This window comes from Sphaeramia orbicularis, chromosome 21 (assembly GCF_902148855.1).
Source record: "Sphaeramia orbicularis chromosome 21, fSphaOr1.1, whole genome shotgun sequence".
Taxonomy (NCBI): Eukaryota; Metazoa; Chordata; class Actinopteri; order Kurtiformes; family Apogonidae; genus Sphaeramia; species Sphaeramia orbicularis.
In genome coordinates, this window is record NC_043977.1 from 11,466,441 (window position 1) to 11,480,055 (window position 13,615).

The following is a 13,615-nucleotide window of genomic DNA, read 5'->3' on the forward strand; positions in this document are numbered from 1 at the left end:
ATAAATAAATAAATAAAATAAATAAATAAATAAATATATATATATATATATATATATATATATATATATATATATATATATATATATATATATATTTATATACACACACACACACACATATATAAATGTGTGTGTGTATCAGACAATACTGAACAAACCACAAAAAAACTATAATAACAGAAGAAAATGATAATAGTGATGATGCAGATGATGATGATGATGATGGTGATGATAACAAAATGCGGTGATAGAAAAATTTTGCATAGATTAAAATGAGAGTAAATGTGTTGTATTTTTCAGATGACAGGAAGGACTTTGAGCCTTTGGGTCCAGAAACAGGAAACGCTTCAGGTCAGACTGAGTAATAACTAATGATAACTAATATAAAAATAGGTTTATGGAGTCCCACAGGGCTCCGTTGTGATGTTCCAGACATTAATAATACATTGTTTTCATATGATGTTTGTCTTATAATGACTTGAACTCGATAAAAGTCATTAACGTATTCTTTTCTTTCTCCAGTGAAAAGACTCGATGGCGTCTCAGAGCTCGAGGAGTATTTTCTGAAGCGTAAACTGGAGGAAGGTGATGGCCACGCAGTGACCATTGCAGAGTACCTACAACGTACTGACACAGCCATCATTTACCCAGAAGCCCCAGAGGAGGTGACGCGACTGGGCACGCCCGAAGCCATCGGACAGGACGATAATGAACACGGTAAGAGGCTAAACCATGAACAGTCAGGGAACACAGGAAGGAACAGGAATGGTTTTATAAACGGTAAATCTGAAACAGCTCCAGCAGAAACACTGGGTTTGTCAATCTTAAGGGAAAATCTGACCTTTAACCTGTGTTGTTCAGAACTTCCTCCTGGCACACCTGATGACTTCGCTCAGCTGCTCACCTGCCCGTTCTGTGACCGTGGATACAAACGGCTGACGTCTCTGAAGGAACACATCAAGTACCGCCATGAGAAGAATGACAGCGACAACTTCACCTGTCCACTGTGTAACGACACCTTCAGCCACCGCACACACCTGGAGCGTCACATGACCACGCACAAGCCAACCAGAGAACAGGTACAACCTATGTGTGTGTGTGTGTGTGTATATATATATATATATATATATATATATATATATATATATATATATATATATATATATATATATATATATATATATATATATATGAACTGATTAGTTCATGGTTCCCAAAGATGAGGTCACAAAACACACAACTAAAAATACAATAACAATTAACAATGAAACTTGTTGTACTTTTCACATCTACATTTCAACATGAGTGGACTGAGGATGAATCCCTGAGGAACTCCATGTGTTGTGTTAATTAGTTTATGTTTTATACTCACTCTAAACCATGTGATGTGGATTGGAACCAGTGAAACACCATTAAGGGTTCCATCAGGATGTTTGGAAGATAGGTAGTGAAAGTAGTAGGTAGTAGGATGGTAGTGGTTCTATTGGACCTTTTGATGCCCTCTGCTGGTCCCCAGTGTGACCAGTAAAACCTTTTCTATCTGTACTGGTTCACCCCTTTTGTCAGCTTTATTTCCATGTTCCACGCCTCCAGTTGTTGAAGTGTGAACAAATGAACATGTTTGTTTCAGAACATGTGACTTTACATCAGCTGATTCTGGATCAGATTCAAAGAACAGAACAGATTAAAACCACGTCTTTGCATCATAGACATGTAGGATTATTTCAGAACCTTTAACGTAAAATTGTCCATTTTTTTCTGTCCTAAATACAGTCCAGAATGCTGAAGCGTCCACATCTGTCTGTAAATAAGCAGAGAATCCTCTATTTCCAGATTCCACTGTGTTTCTAATGAGATTCCCTGAGTTAAGTCATTAGATCTGCAGTAAATAGAGCAGATGGTTTAAACAATCATAATCCCTAATGACTTTAAACGTCTTTTTATTTGTGAATTAAACTGTTAAAGGAACACTACTGTGAAACAGATCTAACCTGAGGTCCTTGAATGCCTCACACCCCGATGACAGTGAAAGCCTATTGGTACAAAGATCATCATGACTGAAACTAATATGAACAGCGTTAAATCAGATGAGAATCATTCATTTATTAAACGTTCTGTAAATTATGTTAATCTCAATAAAGCTTGAAATACTAACACATGAAGAGATGGAACCATTTTGATTATTTTATTTATGGTTTTCGTATTTCATATTTTCAATTTTCAAAATTGATAATCCTCTCCTGTTGAAGACTTGTTTATTTTTTTAATAAATCCCACATCTTTAAATATTTTGATGCTACAAGGATTGATGAAGGGAAGAATCCTCACCAAAAACCTTGAAGTTCTTACTGTGTGTCAGTAAAAACATGTTGAGTATTTTTTCATTGAATATTGTCTTGTTGGTATTAGATAAATAAGGTCCAGTTTCAGTTGGTTCTGGTTCTGAACTAACTCTTTTACCTGTTTTACATGAGTCTTATTGTGGTATTTAACTTGAGTGGAAGGTAAACGGTGCATGTCTGTTTGGTGGATGCTGGTGACTTTCCAGATCCAGCGTGGAGTTGTTCAGAGGATTTTATCTCCCACTCTGGGCTTCACCTCGTTCCATTGGCTGTTTGTATTTGTTTATCTGTATTTGCATTTCCACTGGTGGGGATGCACCTTCAGCCCACACTGTTCTCACAAACACATGAAAACCCTGCTGCTGCTTCCATCAGATCTGCTTTAAATACTATTAAATTCCCCCGGTAGCGTCTCCTCTCACTCCTACTCGGTTTCTTCTTCTTCTTTTTGCAGCCGCAGCTTCTCAACGAAGGAGCTGGAAACCGCAAGTTCAAATGCAGCGAATGTGGAAAAGCCTTCAAATACAAGCATCACCTGAAGGAGCATCTACGCATTCACAGCGGTGGGTTTCAGTCCAAGTCCTGGTCCAGGACTTAGTCAAGCTCTTTAGATCTGAGTCATGATCAGAAGACAAACAGAACAAAGACCATCTGAGTGGGTTCAACCTTTCAGTTTCATGTCGAGTCATTGTTCATCGTCAAACATGAAAATGAGCTCATTCAGACAAAAAAAACCCTCATATTCTATATCTGTAGATCATTGATGACATGACATCCACGTCTGTTTACAGATAATATTGTCTATGTATCTGTCAAACACGGTACCGAACAGTTTTGTATTAGGATTTAAATCATTCAGTGTTTATATTCTTGTAGATCTGTCATTTTTCAGTATAACAGGGGAACATCTTTAAATAGAACAAAGTAGAAAAATAACATCTGATTGGTTGATCGGTTCATGTGCAGTTGTGGGTGTAGTTCTGATTGTGGCTTTAACCTAATGCTAAAATGTGCAGGTGAATAAATATGTGTTTTTGTGTTTTTCCAGGTGAGAAACCATACGAATGCTCCAACTGTAAGAAGCGTTTCTCCCACTCCGGCTCCTACAGCTCTCACATCAGCAGTAAGAAATGCATTGGTCTGATCGCTGCCAACGGACGCATGCGCCATGGGAGCAAACCCGGCTCCTCCCCCAACTCCACCACCTCGTCACCTGGAAGCCCCGCCCTGGCCCAGCTCCGCCACAAACTGGAAAATGCCCGCCCGCCGGGCCTCCAGGACCAGCAGCTGGACATCAACGCTGAGCCTGTGGACTTCAACGAGTACCGGCTGCTGATGGCGGCACAGCGCGGCTTCGGAGGAACGGGCATGTATGCCAACGGACGAGGAGAAACCAGCCCACTAAGCTCGTCCCACAGCCCTCTGCAACACCTCGGGGGGGTGGGGCTGGACATGCCCCTGCTGAGCTACGGTGGACCACTGGGAAACAACCTGAGCGAGGTGCAGAAGGTCAGTTTACCAGGTTTATCACAAACACATAGTAGAAGAAGAAATACTGGGACCAAAACACAAAAGAAAAAAGAGACTAAGTCCAGGATCTGAAATGTTCTCAAAGGATAAAGAACAGACTCTCATGTCTTAACGATATAATGTTCAGATCATTAAATTTGTCCAACTCGAAAGCATCCAACATTAACTCCATGTGTGAATCAGTTTTCAACTGAAGTCACAGAACAGAAATTTTATGACGCCTTTTTGTTTTGATCCAGATTCCATTTGTTGTTGGTTTTCATGAAAAATTACTAAACTGCAAATGCATGTTTGTTTTTTATGCGTGAACTTCTACAGTTTTTTTTTTTTTACATACAGCTTCATTGAAGGAAAAGTATTTTAGAATGATGTTTTATCTTCATTTCATGTGACCAGAAAATGTTTAAAACAATAAATTGTCCATAACCACGAAAAAAATCTAGATTTAATGTTTTGCTAACACTAGCTCTTATTGGTTTCATCTGGTATGAGTTTTACATCATTTTCATCTCATATTTATCATCTGTGAGTTTTACTGTTGGATTCATTCATTGGATCATTTTTTTGTTTGTGTTAATGTTTCATCCTCTTAGGTTGAAATCAGACAAGCGATGATATAAAATTAAACAAATGGTTAATTACAGTCAGGTTTATTAAAACTAAAACCTGTAGTACAGACAGTTGCATTCAAATGTAAGAGCAAAAAGGAGGAAGAAAATATTCAACTACCAATACCTGAAAACGCTAAAGTTTTTCTTATCTTTGTTTTCTGTTTTCCTCAGGTGCTTCAGATTGTTGACAACACCGTGTGTCGTCAGAAGATTGACGAGAATCCAGAGGAGATCTCCAAACTCCGGGCCTACATGAAGGAGCTGGGAGACCAGATGGAGGACCAGAAGCTGAGTGGGTTTCATAACAGTCCCACCAAGAGCATCATTGACTACACTCTGGAGAAAGTCAACGAGGCCAAGACACTCATTGATGACTCCAAAAGGCCTGTGGACATCAAGAAGGAGAACCCCAACCACTCAGATCTTGAGGAGAAATCTCTGGAATCACAGCAGTTCCTGCCCTTCTCCTGCCAGTACTGCAAGGACACGTTTAATGGGCCGATCCCGCTGCATCAACATGAACGCTACCTGTGCAAGATGAATGAGGAGATCAAAGCCGTCCTGCAGCCGCCTGACAGCAGTCCGACAGGTCGCAGGGAACCAGTGGCGGCCAATGAGCGAGGAACAAGTCCCGTCAACCCCTTCAAGGACCATGTGTCGGTGCTCAAAGCCTACTTTGCCATGAACACCGAGCCGAACTCAGAGGAGCTGCTCAAGATCTCCATTGCAGTGGGTCTTCCACAGGACTTTGTCAAGGAGTGGTTTGCTCAGTGGAAGACCCAAAACAACCGCGGGGGCCGCAGGAAGTCACCACCTCCACATATGAGCCACTTGCCAATGTCGCTTCCAGATTCACACAGTGGTTTCACAAACGGACTCACCAAGGCCAACCAGTTTACAGCGAACCAGCAGGGAGACAAACCACTAGACTCTTCGGACCATTTGAGGAGTAACACATCGTCGCCCCTGAACCTATCGTCAACTTCCTCAAAAAACTCCCAGAGTAGCTCATACACTCCAAACAGCCTGGCCTCTGAGGATGCCCATGGGGACACACCACTAGACCTGTCCCTACCCAAACACCTGGCCCAAAAGGCTGAGAAGCGACTCCGACCCAACGGGTTTTTCCTCGACCGAAATGGGGAACTGGCAGCCCTAGACCTGGCCAGTATTAAGAAGGAGGTCCTGTCACCAGATGTTGGAGGGAACTCAGTCCACCAGCTGGAGAAAAGCACCAGTCCCATTTTTGGGATTAACCCATTCGCTGGTGGTCCGGTGTACACTTCGCTGTCACCTCATGGAGCATTTCCACCAACCACTTTTATGTCTCCAGCCCAGGCATCCATTCCAGGTCTCAGGCCTTACCCAGGCCTTGACCCCATGAGCTTCCTGCCCCACATGGCCTACACCTACGCCACCGGGGCTGCCACGTTTGCCGAAATGCAGCAGAGGAGGAAGTACCAGCGGAAAACAGGTTTCCAGGTAAAAATCTCTACAGGTCCTCAAATATAAACATGTTTTAATGACTGATGCAAAAGCCTTTGTGGATCTTTAAGGATTATTGTTCTTATCCCAGAGGGCTTCAGGGTTAGGAGAATACAGATTTTCCCAAACTCACAAAGTCAGAATTCTCAGAAAAGTATATTTATGTTTCCTGGACATGGAAAAATAATTAATCGGAAGCACATCCAAGAATATTAAAAAATAAACTGGAATATAGTTTTACTTATACCAATTATTATTATTATTTTTTAAATATTTTACCTGTTCTTACCTTTTTATCAGTTTGTCCACTGATCATACCCACCCCCATCCCATAATGCCCCTCTCCCCCTCTTGCTACCCAGTGGATCAAGGGTCTTACCTTTAAGCTCTGTCCAGACGTGGGATAAGGTTGGCAGTGGGGGGTTCAGGTTGATGGGGGAGGTTCAGGATGATGGGGAAGGTTCAGGATGATGACAGGAGTTCAGGTTGATGGTTCAGGTTGATGGTGGAAGTTCAGGTTGCAGGCAGATTTTTGGTTTAGTAGTGGAGGCTCGGGTTGATGGTGGGGTTCAGATTGATGGGACAGTTTCAGGTTCGGTGTTCAGTTGACTCAGGTGCACTTTACTGACCTACTGTTTGTTGGTCTTGTCCATTTCAGGGGGACCTACTGGACGGGACGGCGGACTATCTGTCAGGCCTGGACGACCTGACAGACAGCGATTCGCTGTTCTCCAGGAAGAAGATTAAGAAGACTGAAAGTGGTATGTACGCCTGTGACTTGTGCGACAAAACATTCCAGAAGACCAGTTCCCTCCTAAGACACAAATATGAGCACACAGGTATATATCACATCTGGACACTCGTCTTCACTGTCCCACCCCCGATGCTTTGTTCCTCTATGTTCTGCTTCTGTTCTGCTTTTAGAACCAACCCTAGTTGTTCTACTCCAGTTTCTGTTTGTTCTGTTCTCTGTGAACCATGGCCTTTAACATGTTCCTTTTTTTCAGCGGGGGGTAGGGATCAGGATCATAGAAAACATCAACAGAACATGTAAACAGAACATGATAACAGAACACGTTAATAGAACACGTCAACAGAACACAATAATAGAACACATCAACAGAACATGTAAACAGAACACATTAACAGAACATGTCAACAGAACACAATAACCAAACACGTTAAAAGAAAAAACACATCAACCAAACACAACAATAAAGCTGATATTTTGTTGTTAAAGCTGAAACATTGAGAATAATGTTACGATGTCATCATTCAAGTCAAAAAATCAAAACAATAGTTTAAACATCAACAATAAGGTTGAAACATTGAGAATAAAGTTGAAGCCTCGACAAAATGTAAATTTTACCAATAAAGTTGAAATCTGGAGAGTAAAGTTGAAATTTTGACAGTAACATTGGAAAATTGAGTGAATGTCAATAATGAACTTGAAACGTCAAGAATAAAGTTTTAGAATTTATAAAAGTTTTGACATTAAAGTTGAAACGTTTACAATGTTTGAATGTCAACAAATCTGTTTTTGGTTTGATTCAGTTTTGCTGTTTTTTCATTTCGTCACTTTTTCTAACTTTAAGTCACCTGAGCCGTGTCGCTGTCAACCTGTTCTACCTCGGTGGTTTCACTCCGTTGCATCATGTCGTCCACCTCCGCCCCCCGTCGCTCCAGCGAGAATCTGCCGTCATGGTTATTTCTGCCGCCGCTGTGTGTGTGTGTGTGTGTTACTGTAAACGGTGTCAGCGATGGCGGATGTTTCAGCCATTCCAGGGATATTTGTGGCTACAATCCACTGAGTGTGTGTGTGACGAGGAGAGCATGTGTGTTGGTATATGTGTGCGTGTGGTCTGCATGTGTGCAAATCACTGTGCAGCGTATAGTGTGTGTGAGTATGTGTGTGTGTGTGAGTGGTGTGCGTGTGTGCATGTCACTGCAGTGTGTGGTGTGCATGTGTGTGTGGTGTGTGTGCGTCACTGTGCAGCGTGTGGTGTGTGTGTGCATGTCACTGCAGTGTGTGGTGTGCATGTGTGTGTGTGTCTCTGTGCAGAGTATGTGTGTGTGTGTGTGTGTGTGTGTGTGTGTGTGCGGGGGCTGTGCTTTGGACTGTGCCCAGCGCTGTGGACCCCCAGGCCCCGTCAGTCAGAGTCAGTGGTAGTGAATCCTCCCAGTGTGAACCTCTGTGTTATGGCTCAATCTCATCAGGTTTATTCAGGTCGATGACGTCACTTCGCCGCCTGCTCGCTCGCCGCTCACCGTCGCAGGTTCATGTTGCTTAGCGGCTCGTCAGGTATGTCGTCTTGCTGCCTGTCGCCATGGCGGCAGACGGACACACCGAGACGCGTGTGAGCGTTCAGGGCTCAGGTGAAACTAAAGTTCACAGTCAAACTGTTCTGTCAGAGTCTAATCCCGTTTTCCACCTGGAAACGCTTCAGCAGGATTCTGTCAGCTTCAGCTGTTTGAGCTGCACACGCACACGTATGATCTGTTGAAGACATTCATGTTTCAACCACAGATACACACGATTAAATGACCCAACACAACGACCACATCACAACTTGTACACTCAACTTCTACTGCAGAGGGACATCACACTTTTAAGGATGTCTGTGCAATGATGCATTTAGTCTCTTTAGACCAGACTCTGCTTTTAGAGTCAATGTGGACTCAGGTTTATGTTTAGACTGAAATTGAACCAGACTCACAGTCGAACCTGTAACTGATTCCGACCAAAACAAACTCATCTGAACACAGTCACTGGTCCAAGAAACATTTGAGCCTCATTCAAACAAGTAAAAACTATAACAGATAAAACCAGGTCCTAAACAGGTCCTGTTCAGGTTCAGTTTAGGACCAGTTCTAGACCAGATCTGTTGTTCATTGTAGTCTTCCTTCTTCTTTGTGTTCTATTTAATTAAATCACTTCTTCACTGCTAGATTTAGCTGCAGATATCCATGGCAGCAGCAGCAGCTGAGGCTCATGGGTAATGCAGTCTTTAGAAGCAGTATTTTAGAGCTAAAGTGAAACCAGATCATCCAGGTTTAGGATCTTAACGACCCAGAAATTAGTCTGTTTCACTTTGTTGGAGTTATATGCTTTAATGTTTAAAGTCGTGGATGTTTGCCATGTTGTGCGTTTGTGTGTTTTTTGTCATGTGTTTGCTGTGTGTTTGCGTGTTTTTGCTGTGTATTTGTGTGTTTTTGCCATGTGTTTTTGCCGTGTTTGTGTGTGTTCGCGTGTTTTTGCTGTGTGTTTGTGTGTTAGTGTGTTTGCGAGTTTGCCACGTGTTTGCTGTGTGTTTGCATGTTTAGTATGTTTTTGCCGTGTGTTTGTGTGTGTTTGCCTGTTTTTTGCCATGTGTTTGTGTGTTAGTGTGTTTGCGAGTTTGCCACATGTGTTTGCTGTGTGTTTGCGTGTTTAGTATGTTTTTGCCGTGTGTTTGTGTGTTTTTGCTATGTATTTGCCGTGTAGTTGCATGTTTTTTCTGTGTGTTTGCGTGTCTGGTGTGTTTGCCATGTATTTGCGTGTTTGGTGTTTTTTTTCTGTGTGTTTGTGTGTTTTTTCCAGCTTGTGTTTGCATGTTTAGTGTGTTTTTGCCGTGTGTTTGCGTGTTTTTGCTATGTATTTGCATGTTTTTGCTATGTAGTTGCATGTTTTTGCTGTGTGTTTGTGTGTTTGGTGTGTGTTTGTCATGTATTTGTGTGTTTTTGCTGTGTGTTTGCATGTGTGGTGTGTTTTTTGTATGTGTTTGCGTGTTTGTTACGAGTGTTTGCTGTGTGTTTGCATGTTTAGCGTTTTTTTGCCATGTGTTTGCGTGGTTTTGCTGTGTGTTCGTTTGTTTTTGCTGTGTGTTTGGTGTGTTTTTGCATGTTTTTGCCCTGTAGTTGTGTATGTTTACTGTGTGTTTGGTGTGTTTTTGCATGTTTTTGCCCTGTAGTTGTGTATGTTTACTGTGTGTTTGGTGTGTTTTTGCATGTTTTTGCCCTGTAGTTGTGTATGTTTACTGTGTGTTTGGTGTGTTTTTGCATGTTTTTGCCCTGTAGTTGTGTATGTTTACTGTGTGTTTGGTGTGTTTTTGCCATGTGTTTGCGGCCGGTGCGTGACCGCTGTCCTCCTGTCTGTCTGTGTTTCTGCAGGTAAACGTCCTCATCAGTGTCAGATCTGTAAAAAGGCCTTCAAACACAAACACCACCTGATCGAACACTCGCGCCTCCACTCCGGAGAGAAGCCTTACCAATGCGACAAATGTGGAAAACGCTTCTCACACTCAGGTTCGTACTCGCAGCACATGAACCACCGCTACTCCTACTGCAAGAGGGAGGCGGAGGAACGCGAGGCGGCCGAGAGAGAGGCCCGGGACAAAGGAGGAGGAGGAGGAGGAGGAGGAGGAGGACCGGAGCTGCTGATGAGGACCGCCTACCTGCAGGGTCTCGGACCTCTTGAGTACCCGGACCCTGAGGACCGGCGGGAGGACGGGACCGGGACTGGAGCGGGAGATGAGGAGGCCATGGGACGAACCGAGGTCAGGGACAAAACAGTGTACGAGGAGGTGACGGATGGACAGGAGGCAAGTTTCAGGGAAAGGGAGGAGGAAGAGGAGGACGAGGAGGGGAAGGATGATGAAGAGGAGGACGAAAGCAAAGACACCACACTTATGATGGACGAGGGCTCAGAAGGAAAAACGGACGGCAAGTCGGACCAGGAGGACTGATGGGAAAAGACAGAGGGTGGGCAGGGCTGTAATGACAGAGGGCGGGGCTGTAATGACAGAGGGTGGGGCTGTAACGACGCATCATGGAACAACTGGACCAAACCAAACACATGTTCACCTCAACACGGAACAATATGCATTTTCCAACAATTCACAACACGAAGTGATAAAATTCCCCTCGTGAAATAAATCAGGAAATGTTGACTGATCAGAACATCAGGTTCATTATTCAGCTCAGCTCCATATATCAACCATCCCATTCATAGGAAAATGTCATAAAAACGACCAAACCCTGAGCTCTGCCTCATTCTTTTATCAAACGTTAACGTCAGTATGTGGAGGTTGAACCCAATATTTATCAAATCACAGCTGAAACCTGATGCTTTTTTGCATCTGATTTTATAATGGGTACCTGTTGAACTACTGTAAGGGGTAAGAATCACCATAGCAACCTGTTATTATAATTAGAATAACTACCACTCAGTAATGAACATTTAGTGCTTTAAGGTGGGAATCTACATCTACATTCAGCATCTGATGCTGAAGTTTTCCAGTTATTGGTTTTAGGTTCGAGTTTCCCTTTTAACAGCTGCATTTGAAGAAGAGTTATTTATTGTCCTTAACACACACACACACACACACACACACACACACACAAACATGTAATGGAAAAAATAGATTTATTTTCCTTTTAAGCTTTGAAAACAAGCTGAACAAACTGGACATAAATAAGTGAAACCTGTTGAAATGTGCAGATAAATAAACCTGAGGTGGAGAAGAGCTGTGACATGTCTGTGTTCAGGTCAGTCAATGCCTTTAACTGGTTTAATCTGGAATAATTGCAATAACGTGGTTGAGTAATGACCTAATTGTAACAGGCCTCATTTAAATACAAACTCAGTGAGTTTTATTATGAATATGATAAAAATTGAACTGAGTCGACTCTGGTGACTCCATCTGGTTCATCTGCATTAAAGCTCCTGCAGGTTTTGGAAGAATTCAAAAGGTTCAGGACTGATGACCGAAAGCCGGTCACTAAAGTATTTATCATTAAATCCAGAATTTAAATGAGATTCACTGAAGCTGCGTTTTATAAATGTGACTTTTCTGCCATGTTGAAGTGATGTGTGCGATGTTTTGTGGTATTTCCACATGATGCGTTGTCACAGGGACTGTTGAAACATCCACTTTATGCAAAAAAAGAAGTAATAATGTCTATTCTCCTGCAGTGAAGCTGTGTTTGTGTACAGTATTATTCTAAACGCTGTGTCCCCGTCCATTTCCCGCCGTCTTTGAAATCTGCTTTAACCCCGAATCACTACGAAATAAAACAAAAAGATGTAAAAAGAGGGACGGCGTGGAGCAGGCGGCGGCGGCAGTGGCGTCCTGTCAGTGTTGACGTGCTTGTGTCTCTTTTACTGTGACGTTTTGATCCTTTCTGTTTTTGGAAACACCAACTAACCACATGACTTGGGCCTCCAATGTCTTCTATCTGTTTATGTGAAGGAACATTTAAACCTGTGTCTGATCTGAATCCATCGACCATGTGACTCTTAAAGGAGGACAAGTGGGATCTGAAAGGGCTCAGGTCCACTCAGAACCTGGATCCAGCCTGGGTCAGGTTCTTTCCTCCAGAGAAAGCCTTATATATGCAAACCTGTGGAGTGCCATCCCTGTGTCAGTGTTATCGTAGACTTTAGTTTACACGTCTGTGCAGTTCTGTCAGTGTTAACTTCATGTTGTTTCTGTTGCTACACAAACATCATTTCTGTTTTTATTTGAGAATGACCGTTTTATTTATGTGATTCATTTTATATTTCCTAATTTTATTTATTTCATACTGTAGTGTACAGTATTGGAGTTCCTCACACATAGATATATTTTAGTAAAATGATGCTTGTGTCGTTCTGATTCAACATCAATAGTCTGGTGTTTGGAAATATTCACTCTGTCTTTTTGTTTCTCTTTGTTTTAACTACTGGAAATTCTAAATTTGGGGAACTTTTGATACAATGATTATTGTGAAAACACTGTATTTTTAAGATTTAAAAAATCCACTTTATTCATCCCACTGTAGAGGTGAAGATGGACTGATGAAGATGAAGAAGATGAAATGAATTCCTGAAATGTCTGAAGTATTATTATTGAATTTCTCTTCAAATGCTCGAATAAATGTAGCCAAAATTAAATTTTAATAAAGTTGTGTTATTCTTCTTGTAAAATGTTGTCTGTTTGACACACGATAAACACAGTTCAGGAAGTAGATTTAGGTGGTGTGTGGGTCATGGCCTACTTAAAGATCCACATGCTGAAGGTACACCTGCTGAAGGTCCACATGATGAAGGTCTACCTGCTGAAAGTCCAACTGCTGAAGGTCCACCTGCTGAAGGTCTACCTGCTGAAAGTCCAACTGCTGAAGGTCCACCTGCTGAATGTCCACATGATGAAGGTCTACCTGCTGAAGGTCCACCTGCTGAATGTCCACATGATGAAGGTCCACCTGCTGAAGGTCCACATGATGAAGGTCTACCTGCTGAAAGTCCAACTGCTGAAGGTCCACCTGCTGAAGGTCTACCTGCTGAAAGTCCAACTGCTGAAGGTCCACCTGCTGAATGTCCACATGATGAAGGTCTACCTGCTGAAGGTCCACCTGCTGAATGTCCACATGATGAAGGTCTACCTGCTGAAGGTCCACCTGCTGAAGGTCCACCTGCTGAAGGTCCACATGATGAAGGTCCACCTGCTGAAGGTCCACTTGCTGAAGGTCCACCTGTTGAAGGCCCACCTGCTGAAGGTCCACCTGCTGAAGGTCTACCTGTGACCTGTATGGTAGACCTTCTGTATAGATCAACATGTTGGCTGTGGAAACACGTCCATTTGTTGGATCCAGTTGCTATAATCACACACTCGTCTGTTTTTAGCT

General features: G+C 42.6%; 1 protein-coding gene across 3 annotated transcripts in view; it reads left to right on the top strand.

Annotated features, from left to right (window-relative positions):
* Positions 1–12,878, top strand: part of zeb2a (zinc finger E-box binding homeobox 2a) — a 49,532-nt gene extending 36,654 nt beyond the window's left edge. Inside the window, exons 4-11 of one of the 3 annotated variants that reach the window (XM_030124188.1) lie at positions 301–357; positions 523–717; positions 862–1,079; positions 2,797–2,905; positions 3,391–3,851; positions 4,655–5,965; positions 6,627–6,807; positions 10,118–12,878. In XM_030124188.1, the coding sequence (XP_029980048.1) occupies positions 301–357; positions 523–717; positions 862–1,079; positions 2,797–2,905; positions 3,391–3,851; positions 4,655–5,965; positions 6,627–6,807; positions 10,118–10,692 (3,107 nt within the window). In that variant the 3' untranslated portion in view covers positions 10,693–12,878. The remainder of the gene's footprint in view (positions 1–300; positions 358–522; positions 718–861; positions 1,080–2,796; positions 2,906–3,390; positions 3,852–4,654; positions 5,966–6,626; positions 6,808–10,117) is intronic. The other 2 variants (XM_030124187.1, XM_030124186.1) reach the window with 2 other exon arrangements.
* Positions 12,879–13,615: the final 737 nt, after the last annotated feature.